General features: G+C 50.3%; 6 protein-coding genes across 6 annotated transcripts; 5 read left to right on the top strand and 1 right to left on the bottom strand.

Moving 5' to 3' along the window:
* Positions 1-24: 24 nt before the first annotated feature.
* Positions 25-769, top strand: PEX2_008800 (Tvp18 family protein; the record flags this gene model as incomplete). Its single annotated transcript, XM_016738157.1, has 4 exons — positions 25-61; positions 123-138; positions 321-416; positions 469-769. The coding sequence occupies 4 exons, from the start codon at positions 25-27 to the stop codon at positions 767-769; spliced, it is 450 nt and encodes a 149-aa protein (XP_016594266.1).
* A 2073-nt stretch (positions 770-2842) lies between these two features.
* PEX2_008790 (Aim21 family protein) lies at positions 2843-5795 on the top strand (the record flags this gene model as incomplete). The annotated part of the gene is made up of 2 exons (XM_016738156.1): positions 2843-3773; positions 3826-5795. The coding sequence occupies 2 exons, from the start codon at positions 2843-2845 to the stop codon at positions 5793-5795; spliced, it is 2901 nt and encodes a 966-aa protein (XP_016594265.1).
* Positions 5796-6767: 972 nt separating this feature from the next.
* On the top strand, positions 6768-8249 carry PEX2_008780 (RING finger domain protein; the record flags this gene model as incomplete). The annotated part of the gene is made up of 1 exon (XM_016738155.1): positions 6768-8249. One exon carries the CDS (start codon positions 6768-6770, stop codon positions 8247-8249), a length of 1482 nt encoding a protein of 493 aa, XP_016594264.1.
* Positions 8250-8769: 520 nt separating this feature from the next.
* Positions 8770-9484, top strand: PEX2_008770 (mitochondrial 54S ribosomal protein mL40; the record flags this gene model as incomplete). The annotated part of the gene is made up of 2 exons (XM_016738154.1): positions 8770-8995; positions 9141-9484. The coding sequence occupies 2 exons, from the start codon at positions 8770-8772 to the stop codon at positions 9482-9484; spliced, it is 570 nt and encodes a 189-aa protein (XP_016594263.1).
* Positions 9485-10208: 724 nt separating this feature from the next.
* rho2 (uncharacterized protein) lies at positions 10209-11173 on the bottom strand (the record flags this gene model as incomplete). The annotated part of the gene is made up of 4 exons (XM_016738153.1): positions 10209-10496; positions 10560-10751; positions 10896-10974; positions 11139-11173. The coding sequence occupies 4 exons, from the start codon at positions 11171-11173 to the stop codon at positions 10209-10211; spliced, it is 594 nt and encodes a 197-aa protein (XP_016594262.1).
* Positions 11174-12687: 1514 nt separating this feature from the next.
* On the top strand, positions 12688-16389 carry PEX2_008750 (uncharacterized protein; the record flags this gene model as incomplete). Its single annotated transcript, XM_016738152.1, has 3 exons — positions 12688-13792; positions 13865-14109; positions 14164-16389. 3 exons carry the CDS (start codon positions 12688-12690, stop codon positions 16387-16389), a joined length of 3576 nt encoding a protein of 1191 aa, XP_016594261.1.
* Positions 16390-16836: the final 447 nt, after the last annotated feature.

The raw sequence follows: 16836 nt of genomic DNA, 5'->3' as shown, positions 1-16836 counted from the left end.
CCAAATTCTTTTTACTAGCCCACCATGTCGCTGGGCGAGGAGCTCCGATCGCGAAATTTCAGTATGTATCCGGATCTTGCACTGCTGTATCGTAATTTGCTAACCTTGCTGGCCTTTTCTAGGCATCTATGGACAATGGTTAGTTTACTGCGTTACCTTCCAACACTTTATGCTTTCGCAAGCCTGAATACTGTCGCGGGAGAGCACCGAGCGCACTGATTGAATGATTGAGGCGTGTACTACATCGTGCGGTAGCTCTTGAATCGCTCTCCCAAAAATCAGTTTCGCATGTAAAGGGATCGGTCTAACAAAACATCTAGGACGGGTGTGCTGTGCATTATCCTTTGCCTTGCGCTAGGAATTGCGAACATCTTTTCTTTCAATGTGGTTCTCATTATCATCAGTGTCATCAGCATGTGAGTCGCATTCATTTCCTGCTGATTTACTGCGAAGACTAACCTGTTTCAGTGCTTCGGCATTCGTAATTCTCTTCATTGAAGTACCCTTCCTCCTCCGAATTTGTCCTACATCCCCGAAATTCGATGACTTCATCCGCAAATTTACAACCAACTGGATGCGCGCCCTCATTTACGCCGTCCTTGGTGGTGTCCAGCTCATCAGTCTTGCCGAACGTGCTTCTAGCTTGATTGCTGGTGCCGTCTTCCTTTTCATTGCGGCTGTGTTCTATTCACTCGCGGCCCTGAGGAAGCAAGATTTTGTTGGTAGCAAGACCCTTGGTGGCCAGGGAGTTGCGCAGATGATTGTCTGATAGCATGACATTCACGCCGAGCCGTTCCTGCCTTTTTCTATACCAGCTGGACCCATTTTGGGAGTAATCCTGGTGATTGGAGGGTTGTGCGACACGATGAGATGCTCAGTACAGATGGTACACAGATCAAAAAATGCCATTTGGGCAGCATGCATTGGGATGCGCTACGAAATAGTTTTGTGTTTTTATTGTCCTGTACTTGTATGTCTCGGTTTGGTTCAGGATGATCCTGCTGGACATGGCTGCTTTCAAAGTCGATGAGCGTTCCTACAGCAGATATATCCGTGGTTTTCTTTCTTTTTGTGGACTGTGTCCGCCAGAATAGGTGTTTTGATTACTATCCTAAATGGTGTATTCATTGAACAAGCTTAATTTATCCAGACTATCAGACTAGACTCTGTAAATTCAACTATATGTTGTAGATCTGGTGAAGCGGAAGCTCTTTGGGCCCTTCTGGGGCTCAGAAACACGTGGACGATCGATTTCTGCAGCCATCGACTCCAATACTTGGGTACCCAAGGTAGCAATGACTAGGCTCATTAGGCAGTATCTACTCAGCCCAAGGCTAATACATATATGGTTGGAAGTGCATCTATACCTGCATGGCCCTGAAAGGGTTCAACCAATAGGACCAGGTGGGAATAGATGTTTACGGCGCATCTGCTAATACTAGTCTTGAATGTTGGCCATAGACCGATCTGGCACCATATAAGTTGTACATTCGTATGTATATGCACTCTATGCGTTGTATATTTGGAGGTTCTGATGATGACAACCTCGGAACTTGTCTACCTAGGCTGGGCAGACGAATGCAATTCGTCCAGCTTGCTCTACACGGGACCAGCCACCATTCTGGCTTGGATTACAGATATCGACAGCTAAGCCCAGGAACGTGGCGCAAATGGTGGGATGGATCTTGAAATATTGATACAGGTCATGTTACCCCGCAAATTCTTTTTAGCCCTGGTGATCAATATGTGACGGGTATCCTCGCTGTTTCGGTTGAGAGTGGATCAACGTTGAATAGATAAGCGTATTTTAGGGAATTGGAGGGATGACAAAATTGAAAGAAAGAGATACTAAGAGAGTGAGAGTTCCCAAAGTAGCACACTTCTATGTCAAACAATGCTCTTTAATATTAAAGTGAAGTGTACGATGTATGTACAACATACACAGTTAAGTAGACGTGCATAGAGAGCCAACGATGATGTAATGTGGAGAACCTTGACACTTCACCGCCTCGGTCTGACCAGCCAATCCAACGGTAGGGAAATCATCTTATCAAAAGTAAAAGCTCTGGAGGTCAAAGAACACTCCGATATCGAGTTCTAGACTTCTCTGTCCAATATACTGACTTGGGAGGAACTCCATATTTTTAGATATTTTGTACAATATACCGCAAGAACATGTATACTGTGACTCTTGGATGAGATGATCTGGCCAACTGCGGGTACAACGTACTGTGATGCTACAGAAACGAGGCATTATTTCAAGACCAATCTTGACCACTTATATGAGCCATTTACCGTAATAAAAGAAGAAGAAAAAAATGCCTCAAGATTCAGATCGAAAAACAAGGCGCTATGCTGATCTCATCGGCGGGGCATTGAATGTAATGGATCGTTGTAGTTGGCTCCTAAATTGACTTGTAATGATACAGTATTAGTACGTTACGCGCATTATCTCTTGCGGTCAGAGCACGTCAGGCGGCAGAAAGAGCATACATCATCTCTCTTCCCCAAAACTCAGTTTCGGAATTGCTTCAATATCTGCTTTTCTTTGACTGTTTTGATTGCACGTTTTGACTGTCGTTCCAATTGGACTGAAACTGGTTTCCACCATATCCGGGTAAGCAAATCATTATGTATGCTCTTATCAGTTGTATGGACTGGGCTTTCTACTCCTGAGAGTCTTGCATCAATTTGATGCATATCCATAGTACTTGCGTCAATCCCTGCAAGTCGATTGGGGCCGTGTATCCATTGTTTTTCTTGGCCCGCACAGGGCTAGGCGTATTCATGAGGTATCCGGTTGGGCTGCCGCTGACCTGTTAATAGCTCCCAGAACTTCATCATGTCAACCCAAGCTGCTCCGGCCATCCCTCCTCGACCGGCTCGATCTCCAAAACCACCATCGTCGTCTTCATCGTTAGAAATGCCCAAGATACCGCCACGCCCGGGCAACCGCCACAATGATCGTTCGGTTTCACCCATGCGTGATAGCTATGCACCTTCGCCGTTCAATGAATGGACCGGTCCTAGCATGAGTCGTACCGTTTCGAATGATCTGCCACCACGTCCCCCCAGCGTCACCATCCCGTCTCTCGGCGAGGAGGGTATTGAGTATGCGGATCTAGATCCAGGAAACGTGTCGGATAATCACCACCAAACACCCGCGGAGACTCGCAATGTTAGCAGTGATCTTAAGATCCATGCACCGAGACCTTCGTTGCCGATATCAAGTGCTGAAGCAAAAGTCCAGGCTGTCACCCGCACTGATTCCCGCCAGGCTGCTGCAGCAGGACTGGGCCGTGGCGTTTCACCTGCTCGCGAGGAACCAGAACGCTCCAGTCGTTCGCTGCATTCTCGAACAAGTGGCTCACGCGCCGAATCCTCAACTGCATCCCATGAGCGCCGCCTCTCTACCCATGTCGGAGAGGAACAGGGCTTCCGCGTGCCCATGTACCCTCATGCCGGTGACGTCCAAGCACCATCCCCTAGCCCGTACCTCGAACAAGGCTCGCAGCGGGCGAGCCGTAACCACAACCGCACTCGTAGTGCTCGGGACTCTTCCCTGCCCCCTGGTAGCTACGGATTGCACGGACATGGTGTCCAGCATCCCGATAAGTTTGAGAAGGCTTGGTATGAAAAGCATCCCGATGAATTCGTGAAGGAAGAAGGACAATATGGCCCTGGTGTCGGCACTCCGCGTCCTGATTGGGCAATGAGTAGCGATGATCTGAACAAGATTGTTCGCAGCTCAGCCCAGACCGGCTCTGGTCTTGGTGAGTATTTGAAACAATTGTGCTGTTGCTTGAAAGAGCTAATTGTAGCCAGGTACATCCCCAACCGCTGTGGGCACCCCCGAGGAGGAGGTCGGGTACATTGCGTCTGACGAGTACATACATCACATTGCTTCTCCCCCTCCTGATGCTCGACTTGAAAGCCAGCCGACTGTTGAGTCGCCACTTCGACAGATGAGTTTCCCATCAGAAGCCACGCAGAAGCAAAATACCGCAAGCCCATTACGTCAACGTAGATCTAGTTCGCATGGACATCGTGATCGTGGCGTGATCCATGTGGATGATCCCATGCAAAGGATGCACCACCCGGACGGATTTGCCCCGACCCCAGCGCTGGAGGAGAATGAACCGACATATGAGAATGCCGTGGAGGAAGAAGAGCCAATTTTGGCTGCTGATGAAGTGCGCCCTGAGTCGGCGTACTTGCACCCCGCCATCTCGCCGACATTTGATCGTCGGACAAGTTTCGAGGATGATGGCCGCAGTCGGACCCCCAGTGTCACGCACAGCCGTTCCCACAGTCGATCAGCAAGCGCTCAAGGTCAATTCCCAGTGTTGACTCGCTATGACTCGCGTGAGGATACGCATACACCTCTTGAAGATGTCGAAGAGTATGAGCCGTTGTTCCCTGAAGAGGATGCTAAGAAAGAGAAGACTGTATCAGCTGCGGATCGTTTCAAGAAAAGGCCCGACACACTCAAGCATAGATTCCCTAGCCAGGATATCTGGGAGGATACCCCGAACAGTCTGCAACTTCATGCCACCGTCACTACCCCAGATATACCCAAGCGAGACTCTTCCGAAATCTTCGAAACACCCGAGCAAGAGGCCACACGCAGGATGCAGAACACCAAAGTCAACCCTCATCAGGTGGCCACCCACATCCTGGAAGGCGAAAGCGCCAAGGACAAGACCCCCGCGCGACCAGACACTTTGAAACAGCGTTTCCCTAGCAGAGATATTTGGGAAGATGCCCCCGATAGTCACCAGCTGGTGACTACAATTGAGCCCGCAAAAGAAGAACTGAAAAGTCCCGAAGTACCTTCCAGACCTGGAATCCCCCCGCGCCCGCAGAGGCAGCCTCAGTCTACTTCGCCGACCGAAAAGCGCCAACCACCAACAATCCCAGGCAGACCCAAGCCCCAGGTCCCTACCCGTCCCGCTAAGCCCAGCGCCCAGGCTGCAGCAAGCACTACTGAACCCCCGAGAGAGGCTCCTGCAGTTAAGGCCAAGCCCACAATCCCTATTCGTCCGGGTGGAAGCAAGATCGCAGCTATGAAGGCGGGCTTCCTCACTGATCTAAATTCACGTCTGCAGCTGGGTCCCCCGCAGCCCAAGCCTCAGGAAAAGGTGCCCGAGGCCCCAGTTGAGAAGCAGCCTCTCAGCGATGCTCGCAAGGGAAGAGCCCGCGGCCCAGCACGACGCAAGCCAGCCGTTGAGAAAACCACTTCCAGACTCCCCACTATTCCAGAGATCAAGATCACAGAATCTTTGAATATCTGGCAAGTCGGCCAGGATGGAAATCTGGTTGTTGGGACCGGTAACGACAAGGGAAAGCCTTCCGTTACAGTGGAAGAACCATCGGTGCCTGCCGAGCACCCAATGGCCCCTCCAATCGCCAAGAACACCGCCGGCGAATCTGTAGACCCAACACCTGCATCTCCCGTCGTGGAAGATGTGACCTCGCCCGTCATCACAACAAAGGATGTCCAGCCAACACAGACCGCAGCAGAGATCAAGGAACCGGCTGAGTCGCCTCTGGTGGCAACCGAATCGGCGGAGAAGGAGGAGGAGGAGGAGAAGAATGACGAGGAGAAGGGCGAGGAGAAGGACGACGTGAACGTGACAAAGTCCTCTGGACCTGCATCTGAACCTACAGCTGTCGCCGCGGCGATGGCTGAATCTGTCTCGACTCCAGCTAAGCTGGAGGATGCCCTAGAAGATAAGACTGCGTCCGCTGACGGCAAGAGGGGGTCTGATGGTAGCATTCACCCTGCACAGTAGTTTGGTGTGTGGATTGGTTACCCCTCGCCTTTCTATCATGCCGCTTATATCCCACTCCTGATCACAAGATCGCCAGATCACACCATAAGTATTCCTTTCTCCTTTTTTAATAACTGATTTGTTACTTGATTCAATTTCCAATCTCTTCTTTATCCGTTATGTAAACGGCAGTAGCATTCTGTAGTTGACCATTGAGATATTGACTTTGGACATCCCCGATCTACTAGATGACTGGTTATGAAGTGGCAAACGCAGCAATGAGACTGTAACAAACCCCCAGAGTCCAATTTAGCACCCAGCTAAGTAGATCTCCCCTTCTGTAAATTAGACCAAGTAAAACACCACTACCACGGCCTCAAAACATTGGACGACTACAAATACACAGAGCGAGCGAATAGCTGTCATAACATGAGAAGGGGGATGTATAAAATGACCAAGTGCAATAATTGAACTGTTCTTATACTGCCTAGGTGGACTGTGGACTTCCTATGTCCATGTACAGGCCGAGACCAAAAAAAGGCCTGGTCGCTCAGGCATGAGTGCATGAAAGGCGAACACTGCTAGTATATCCTACCTCAGGTGAAATAGAATGTGAAAGACATCCGGAAGCAAATCGCCTCCAAACATTGTAGATGTCTGACGATCATTTACCATCTCCGGATTGAGCCCAGGTTGAGCTCGATGGCCAATGTGACGTGATTGCCCCCACGTGACCGCCTTTGACAGCCGCGGCTTACAGCCGAACTTAAAGAGACTCCGACCTCCACTTAGCGGAATGGAGCTCCTCTCTTCTTGTGCTCTGGGGGAAAATTCAAGACATTTGTTTGCTTCACCAGCTTTTATATGGTTCATTTTTCTATTCAGAAGATGCTGAACCCCATCCTTCATCTCTTATCGAGCTCGATTTAGATCATTATCGCACTATCTCTCTACATTTATCGGCCCTGACTTGCATACCTTGTCTCCACCACGATGGCGTCCGTCCCGGGATACTCTGCAGCAGGCAGAACCAGATTACTCGATGACACCACGTCCGCTAATCCTGATGAAAATGCCATCTCTCAAGAGAGCATCTCACCTCAAGATGAGTCGATGGAAGACACCGAAACCGTTTTCTTGAATAAGAGCGTATCAACTCCGAGCCACGGATCCGATATTTCCAGCAAATCACTTAGTCCATCGTCAAAACCCTCCCATGCCTCGGATGAAGACGAGCCGCGCAAATGCTGGATTTGCTACACAGATGAAACGGAGGATTCGCCACTCAATCAGGAATGGCGGTCGCCTTGTCCTTGTGCCTTAACAGCCCACGAGGCATGTCTGTTGGACTGGCTTGCCGACATGGAAAACCCCCGGTCGCGCAAAAGCAACGGTGGTGGCGTAACAATGATGTGCCCTCAGTGCAAGACAGAAATTGTGGTCACTCGCCCGCGGAGCTATGTGGTCGATATACTTCGACTGGTCGAGCGCGTAGCAGGTCGATTAGTTCTTCCTGGCATGATGTTTACAGTGGCCGGTACCGTATGGGCTGGGTGCTGCGCGCATGGTGTTTATTCAATGTACCTCGTTTTCGGAACCGAGGAAGCCAAACAGATCATGGAGGAGACAATGGAGGGCCCATGGAATCCCGGGATGAATATCGGGTTGCCGCTTATCCCGCTTGTCTTAATATTTTCGCGCACTCGGTATGCCGAAGGCCTTCTTCCAGCTATTCCGGTTCTTTTCTTCGCTGCACATAACCCGGGGCAGGAACCCGACTTTGACTTGTGGCCACCCACACCGGCTATGACGTTTGCCGCGCTGCCATACGTTAAAAGCTTTTACGGCGCGCTTTACGAACGGATATTTGGTGGCCTGGAACGGAAATGGATTGCCGAGGTACAACCCCGCGCGGCGGAAGAAATCTTGGATGATGCGCAGCAACAAGATCAAGCAGAGGGCCTCAACCGGTTTGGTGATAATGAGAACGGACAGATCCTGATGGAGATCGATCTTCAGCTGCAAATGGGAATGGACGATGGAGATGAACAAGCCCCTCCCGTCGGGCAAGATGAGGATGCCGATGGCGGCCCCAATGTAGCACAAGATGCTGGGCAAAATAACAACCCATTAGGACTTGGGCGGCGACAGAACGAGATCATTGCGGATACCAGCAATCTCGCTGATATCGTCCTCGGAGCGCTCGTCTTCCCAGCAGTCTCGGCGTCAATGGGTGGTTTGTTGAAGTGTCTTCTGCCTAAGTCATGGACATCATCAGTTACGGATCGTGGCCGACTGGGACTACTTCAAACTCGCTGGGGTCGCAGCGTTGTTGGGGGGTGCATGTTTGTTCTGTTGAAGGATGCGCTAGTCCTTTATTGCCGGTGGAAGCTAGCCCAAACACATCGTCGCCGCAAGGTCTTGAACTACGATCGATCTAAGAAACACCATGCTGCAAAGCGGTCCACTGGATAGTTTTGAGCTGACCATTCCTTGTTTCAACCGACTTGATCACTACTTTCCTCTGCTTATCTTCGGCGCGTCATCTGCATTCTACGGCGTTTATGGCATTCTCTTTGACGGATTTGGTGGGGAATTTGACAGACGGTGCATTTGATGACTCTCGATACTACTCAATACCTCTATATCCGTCTATTCGACAAAATATCAAGTCACGATCTCTGCTCAAAAGCCATGTATCAATTTCTATCTGTGCCTATTATCAAACTTCAAGGCTGGCTTCGTTGGCCAATTATCCGATGTAGAAATTTCCCTTTTAATTATGTTGGATCCCTCCAACCCCTGCTGTTTAATAATCAAAAAGAACATGAACTAAGAATGCGTCGCAACTAAGATGCATGTAGCGGTAATGTTGAACTCACCAAGCGCGCGGCTAAACAGGCGGACAAGATTCTGCCGTCAAGGAATTATTCCCCGTAGAACTCAATTACATCGAGCTCTTCCCACTCCTACCACCCAACAGACAACCATCACAATGAAGTCCTTATCGCCAGCCCTCGCGTCCCTCGCGAATGTCTTCAAGATCCCCATGTCAATGGCGCCAGTCCGCCCCTCCATTTCCCGGGCGTGCCACGAGACCCTGAACCGCCAAACACAACAGCCCGGCCCGGTCACAGCAGCCCTGCAATCAGCGTCATTCTCGACGACAAGCGCAATGGCCGCAAGAAAGGGCAACGGCCCTGTAATTGACAAGCGCATTAGTATGTGCCATATCCCTGCGCCGAGCTCTCACGCTCGTCCCGAGTCCCGAGCCCCCCAACCAAACCAAACACAACACGTCTTATAACTAAGGCCAAGAAAAATAAAAACAACATGAAAACTAACAATCTGTTTCCAACTCATTAGCTCTGATCCGTTACTTCCTCCACCACCCTCTCACCCCCCGTCCCCTCCGCTTCTCTCGCAACCGTTACCTCCGCCACTGGACCATCCACCGCGCCTGGCAATTGTTCCAGGCCCAGCAGCGCCGCAAGCATGAACTTGAGATGATGCGTCAGTACCAGAGCATGCAGGATGCGTGTGAGGAGCTGCGCACTGGTGCCGGAGATGGAGGAAAGCTGTTCCGCGTCTCGATGAACAAGAAGGGTATCTTCACTGATATGTTCCCTATCGAGTATGCCCGCATGCAGACTGAGTCTCCTCCTTCTGATGGGTGGAACTATGACTGGAAGAAGCCTGGTCAGAAATAGAGGACTTGATGGAGAGATTGTGTGGTTGAATTTGATGGTTTGAAGATTCATTGGGCTGGAGGGCCCAGGATATATGTATCATTTTGGCGCTATGTAACATATGCATTTCTTTCTTTTTATATTGATATACTAGTTTCCTTTTAAGCTCCATAACATTTTGTTTGAGTTGTACCTATGCTTTTCCTGTGCGATATGCTCTGACTCTGTATATGTAGGGGTATAGGAAGTATATGTCTACAAGGTATGAGGCACCGAAAGGATATAGTTGATTATATGGTACCCTGAGCGGGTGGTGAGCACAATGTATGAGAAATGAGCGCTGAAAACAAAGGCACCAGAATTACTACATGAAAAGAAAAGAACACAAGGAGTGAGATCGCAATATACTTCGGGTAATTGAGCGGTGAGAAGGAAGGGAATCCGGAGTTGCACGTGCATAAGCATCAGCCACAAAGACGCAATTGATCAAAAAGGAAAGACGTAAGAAAATACCTGCAAGGGAAAAGGCACGGCTGAAAATAACCGGAAAGCAGACATCGTACCCAGATCAATCGATCGGGTTAGCAAAAGAACCTCCCAAACACCAGTGATGCATGATACAACGGAGCGTCAATTGATATCTTCATGGTTGTCACCAAGTTGTATCAACCAACTTCCAAGTCAACAGAAAAACCGAGCGCTGGCAGAGAAAGAGTCGGCATTTTGCACATCCCAAATTGCATCATCAGATAACCACGCAGCAAGACGATTTCCGTTTGTCAAACGTGAGCAATGCAGCACGGGTAGCTGCCTCGAATACATCGTCGACACCCTCGCCCGTCAGGGACGAGCATTCAAGATATTTGCGGGCTCCAATCGACGCTGCGATATCACTGCCTTCTTTTGTCGTCACGAACTTGAGTGACTTCTTGCGCATTTCTTCAATCGCCAATGGGTCTTCGCGAAGGTCCTTCTTCAATCCAACCAAAAGGATCGGCACATTGGGGCATCGCTCGTTTGCTTCGTCGATCCACTATACCGCAGATCAGTACCACTGCCGATTCATTGCCGATTCTTGAATTTATCTGAAACAAACCTTGTGTTTCACGTTCTCCAACGAATCCGGAGTATCGATAGAGAACCCAATCAGGAGGACATGGGCTTTCGAGTAAGCCAATGGTCGCAAACGCTCATAGTCTTCTTGTCCTGCTGTATCCCACAGAGCCAATTGGACTGAGCGGCCATCGACACGGCAATCCGTCACGTAGTTTTCAAATACCGTCGGTACCTAACGCAGGAGATGTCAGAGATGTGATTGGGACGGGATGTATCGAGGTCGAAAGTACTAACATAATGCTGCGATATAAAAACATGTTAGCCACGGACTCTGCTTCCAGGTGCCTCCTTCTAGGTCTTTAAGGACTAAACTCACAGTTGGGAAGTAGCCGAGGGTAAAGACGCTGAGCAAACTGGTTTTTCCACATGCACCATCTCCAATGATCACAAGCTTCCTATCAGGAGGTTCAGGTTAGCAAATGCGAACAGCGTTCTACCTTCAATCCGACTGGCAATGGTATCGGAAGTGCTAGGCTTCCACTTCCAATCTTGCATAGTCTCCTTGCCATACAGCGTGGGGGGATGTAAGACACCACATCAAAAAGCGGGCTGCACATACCTTCGCATCACATTATCATCCTGCTGTTGCGACATTATGAAGGTTGCAAAACCCTTTCGTGATACACAAGGGTAATGGGGGAGCGGAGGGTATTGTGGATCAACACTCGAGATGACGCGGAGTTCCGACTGAGGTTTCAGCTGATTACGAGAATTGGCGGACACGGATAGTAAGGAAAGACCAGCCCTGGGCAGATAGTGCCCAAAGGAATTACAGAGAGAAGATGAATGGGTGGCCTGAAGATACACCCAAACAGTGACGTGACGGGGTTGTTGGGGGAGGGGGAAAAGGTCGCGCGATGGCTGAGGCTAATGATTGGGGGGTTTGAACGTCAACACGAGAATTTCAGGCAACCTCAAAATGATAGGGGGTTTAAAGAGAGAGGGGAAAGGTAGAAATTGAGTGAGCGGAAGTTTGAAGAGAAAAAAAAAGAGGCTGAAGCTGAAGAGTAAGATAAGATGAATGGGAAGAGGACGCTTACAATTCCTCCAAGCGGAGATTTATTAAGGCTCACAAGTACGAAGGGAACTAAATATTAATAGAAAGATGGATATCTTTTTGGTTTCATCATCCTATGGGGACCCTTTTTTTTCCTCTCTCGCTCTTGTTTTATCTTCTTGCGAGATATTTTTAATTAGCGCTCTCCGTGTCTCACCAGCTCGGTGGATCAGAGCGCTCATACTTGTTTCCCCTTGCCATTTAGCCATTCACCGCCTAGTGCAAGGAGATATATTGTGGGCAGATCAAAGGCGGGCATCTAGATGATCATGTGACCCCAAACAATGTAGTGATCAGCATAAAGCAGCGAGATGTAGTTTGTTTAGCCTTGTAACCAAGGAAGGGCAGCGTCGCTAGAGCACTGAAATAGTTAAGATCTGAACTTTACCACTGTTCATGGGCCAAAACATGTTCCTACAATCAAGATACTACCACTAAAGCATACAATTCAAGATTGAGACCTGACGATTCAGGCAACAGCTCGCTTGCAGCGGCTATCCCGTTGCGGCGGCACGACAACCAGCCAGAAGGCTGGAAAGCCCATCACTCCATCCACTCATTGGCGTTCGATCTGTCGTACCTCTTTCCCCGGCGCTCACTCAGCCTTGATATCTTCCAAGGTTGTTGCTCCTGACTTTTAACTCATTGTTTGTTTTCCTCCGCTGGTTTGCCAGCACCCTCTGAGCTAATCCGAAGCGCAGACACGTCGTGACCCGCCGGGATCATTGTCTTTCAACCCCCCTCCTCCCGTGTCCTTATCCTATCTCACCCCTCACGTTTACCACTACGGAACTGTTTTCTAAGCAAACAACAAAGAACGCGATTGACTCTTTGTGCGTGAATACGCCAAGGGGAATAATTCCGGTAAGTCAGCACCAGATCGTGGAATCATCGGAGCTTTGTTGGTAGGGCACTTTAGCGCTTCCGTTCTCCGCTTTTCCTCCTCATTCTACCACCCACCCTCTTTGACATTGCTCTTCTAACTCAAAGCTTGCTCTGGCGGTATTAGTATGCTGCTGAGGCAGTCCCTACAGCTTATTTCACCTCCACCATGGCGACCCATATGTCAGCAACTCCGCTTCCAGCAACCAACGGCGATACCCACGCGCGGGGTCCTCAAGGTACCACATCGGCCGGATCGACAGCGACATCTGCGCCTTCTGTGAATCGCAAGAAGCAGAAACGCCGACAGAAACAAGCTGCTCGCTTAGCCGCGGAACATCCCGATGCTTACGCCTCCGGAGATGCGGACTTGATACCAACAGATGAACAGCGCTCCTACGATGAAGACCACGAATATGACCTCGATGATCACCACCATACAGCAAGCGGTGGTCATTACGGATCTGCATCGCCAGAACCTCCCCGAGGACCATCCACGATGAACGGACCTGATGACCACCACGCTGCATCGGGCGAGACATCAAAGAGGAAGAAAAATAGGAAAGCTCGATCCGACTCCCAGAACCATGCTGATCGCAGCTCAACTCCGCTTTCAACCCCGTCCGCCACCTTCTCCCACCCTCCTCGGCCTCCTCAATCCTTGCCATACATCAGTCGATTCACTGGAAAACCTATGAAAAATAGCAGCATCTGGAACCAATCAACTCTAGAAGAACGCGAAAATATCAGGACCTTCTGGTTTGAGCTCGGCGAAGAAGAACGACGCCAGCTTGTCAAAGTGGAAAAGGATGCTGTTCTGAAGAAAATGAAAGAACAGCAAAAGCACTCTTGCAGTTGTACAGTTTGTGGAAGAAAACGAACTGCGATTGAAGAAGAACTTGAGGTCCTCTATGACGCATACTACGAGGAACTGGAACAATACGCGAATAACAATCAAGGCGCATTCGACGAAGGAGCTCCCATCATTCCTCCTCCTCGACTCTACCAACCACCCCTTCGGTCCCCGGGGCAGCATACTAGGACGCACGGCCAGTTTCATCCGTCACGGAGCCGGGTCCAGGAGCTACCTGAAGACAACGATGAGGATTTAGAAGAGGATTACGACGAAGAAGAGGAAGAGGATGACGAAGAAGACGAGGACGAGGAGGAAGATGATGACGAGGAACTGTACAGCGACGAGGATCTTGAAGATGATGAAGCTCGAGCAGCCCGGGCAGATTTCTTTGCATTTGGCAATAGTCTAACTGTAAAAGGTATGTGACAAGATCACCTGATCTATATTATAAGGGTTTGACATCTAACCTTGGATACTAATCATCTACCAGATGGAATTCTTACAGTTGCAGACGATCTCCTGAAAAATGATGGCAAGCATTTTATCGATATGATGGAGCAATTGGCTGAACGGAGAATGCAAAGAGAGGAAGATACACAGTACGGAATAGCTGCTGCTCATCAGTCCTACCATGGGCATAATCATGGTCCTTTGGATGATGAGGACTACGACGACGAAGAGGACGATGAGGACTATGATAGTCAAGAGGAGGAAGAGTTCGACGAGGACGAAATGGTACGCGTCTACGATCGCATATTACTCGGGCCAATTTGCTAACGATAGTAATAGGATGCCATGACCGAGGAACAACGCATGCAGGAAGGGCGACGAATGTTCCAGATTTTCGCTGCCCGAATGTTCGAGCAACGAGTCATGACAGCATATCGAGAGAAAGTCGCTGAACAACGTCAGAAACAGCTAATTGACGAGCTCCTTCAAGAGGAGACGTTAAACGAGCAGCGCAATGCAAAAAAAGCCCGGGAAGCGCAAAAGAAGAAAGATAAGAAGCGATTGCAAAGACAAGCAAAAGAAGAGGAGAAAGCCCGCCGAGACGCCGAGAAGGCAGCTGAAGAGGCGGCTCTCAAGGCTGCGCAGGAGAAAAAACTCGAAGAACAGCGATTAAAGCGCGAAGAGCAACGGAAGAAACGCGATGCCGAAAAAAAGGCACAAGAGGAAGAGCGTGCTCGCAAAGAAGCCGAGAAGCAGCGACGACTCAAAGAAGAACGGGAACGTCAAGCTGAAGCTGAGCGTAAGCAACGAGAACAAAAAGAGGAAAAGAAGAGGCGAGAGGATGCCAAACGCAAAGAAAAGGAAGAGCGTGAGGCCTTCGAAAAGAGAACCAGAGAGGAGCGTGAGCGCAAAATGCGTGAAGATCAAGCGAGGAAGGACCGAGACGCAGCACGAGAACAGGAAATCCGAGATCGTAGTGGAAAGCGCGAGCAAGTCAGGACATCGCCACCACACACTCTGCCAGGCGTCATCCCATACAATCTCCAGCCTCAGGCCCCTCCTGGTTTCCTACAGTCTCCGCATTATCCTATGGCGACACCTATTGTTCCTAAGGTCTCGACCCCGGGCCGGCCTCGTCAACAATCCCAACATGGCTCTTCCACATCCTCCCCTCACTCTCAACCTAACAGCGCCGATTCTTCTCACCACCCTTCCATCTCCCCACGTTCCATGGGTCACCCGCAGTCAGGAGCGCCTTTCGGTACCAGACAAACTTACCAACAGCCTCCTTTGCACCATCCCCAGCCTTCCGCTCCTCTGTCACCTCTAGGGCGCACAAATCCTTCAGCATTCGCTGGCCTCGGTGGTCTACCGTTCAACCCCCCGGGCATACCAGGAATGGCTCCGCGATTGACCCACCCTCCAGAATCGATGTATTCGTCGAATGCTGGAATGATGAACCCTTTGCGATCATTCAATGGATCCGGTGGAATTCCCGCACCGCCTGGGATGAACGGTGTACGTCCCATGCCGCCGAGCCGAGCGTTCCCACCTGATCCTGGTCACGGCCTTCCCTTTGCTGGCAGCCACGGAGTGCCTGGGGCATTCCCTCTACAGCAAGGCGGTCTGTCAAAAGCCCATTCCAGGCAGCCCTCCCTTTCATTTGACCGGTCCCCGTTAGAGTCTGGGGCCCAGCCATTCCCCATCACACGGCCAAGCCCTATCAAACGTCCATCCAGCTCCGCACAGGACCGGCATAACAATGGCAATGCTTCAGTGCAGCGAGAAGTGGATGGCTTGAGTGCTCATTTAGGTAGCAGTGCGCTCCTTGATGATACTGATGCTACATATCCATCAAACCTGTCTCAGTCATTGCCTGGCGCTCCCGGACCTGGGGCATTCCTGGGGCCAACACGAGCGAGCTTCCAAGGATCGTCGTTGTTCTCGGATCCTCTGGGATCCCCACAGAATAACTTCGCGGTTGGCTCTCCAATGGGCAGCACTACGTGGGGCGCGGCGCCATTCGGAGGCTCCCCCTTCCCTACCACATGGGGACCCACCCCTACCGGAACTGGCTGGCCTCCCAATAATGCCTTCGCAACGGGTGGTCATCATCGGCCCCACACCTCTCGACCCGTTACAATTCGCCTGTTGGTCATCCAAGCATGCAAGCAGCTGAACTCGATGACCAGCCCGCATAAGGGTGCTGGAAGCTTCCACGATGTGAACCTTGTTCTCGGTCAGGTGGAGCAACTGCGCAACTCAAGCGAGCCATCGATCTCTTTGGATGAAATGCTTGATATCTGCGACACAGAAGGCAGTCCACAGAATGGCGGCGGATCGTTCTCTATCAAGGAAGGCCCGAGTGGCAAGTCCGTCCGATTCGAGCCCGATCCCAACAGCGCGGTCTCCGGTCATCGCGGTAGCATTGTGCCTGGTGATATCGGCAGCCCGATCCCTAGTAACAGCCACCCAGCTCCCTTCAGTGGTTTTGGTGGGCCCTCCGTGCTGCGGCAGTATTCTTCGCCTCCGACTGGCTTATTCGGCGGGACTTCTTTATCCTGATCATGATTTGATGCCAACCCGGCCTTGGGAGGAACCTTCTTCTCGGCCTCTTTTCCGCACTCTTGCTGGAACGACTTTGAAATGCCCTCTCATCTACTTCTTTTTCATTTCCTTTTTTTCATCCTCTTTTATTGAAGCGTCATGGATTAACGTCATACTCACACATCTATCTACATCTTTCTACTCGAAAGAGTCACTGCTATCGATATGGGTTCTTTATTTGCTTGGTATTTTTCCAATGTGGTTGAATGCATACTTTTTGAAGTATGGCATCCGGATTTGTTTTATGTACGGTATGAGTCTGGCCTTTCTACATTATGCAGCGATATCCGTGGAGTTAGGGTTAGTCTCCCACTCCGTCATCGTCTTGACCAATTGCATGATCGAAGGTTTCTTCGGCTTTGTTTTGTTGGTTTTATGCGTAGAACTTCGTAACGTAGAGCTACA

This window comes from Penicillium expansum (genome assembly GCF_000769745.1).
Source record: "Penicillium expansum strain MD-8 chromosome Unknown contig25, whole genome shotgun sequence".
In the NCBI taxonomy this organism is placed as follows: domain Eukaryota; kingdom Fungi; phylum Ascomycota; class Eurotiomycetes; order Eurotiales; family Aspergillaceae; genus Penicillium; species Penicillium expansum.
The sequence above is the reverse complement of the archived record's forward strand: the minus strand, read 5'-3'. Positions and strand labels throughout refer to the sequence as shown.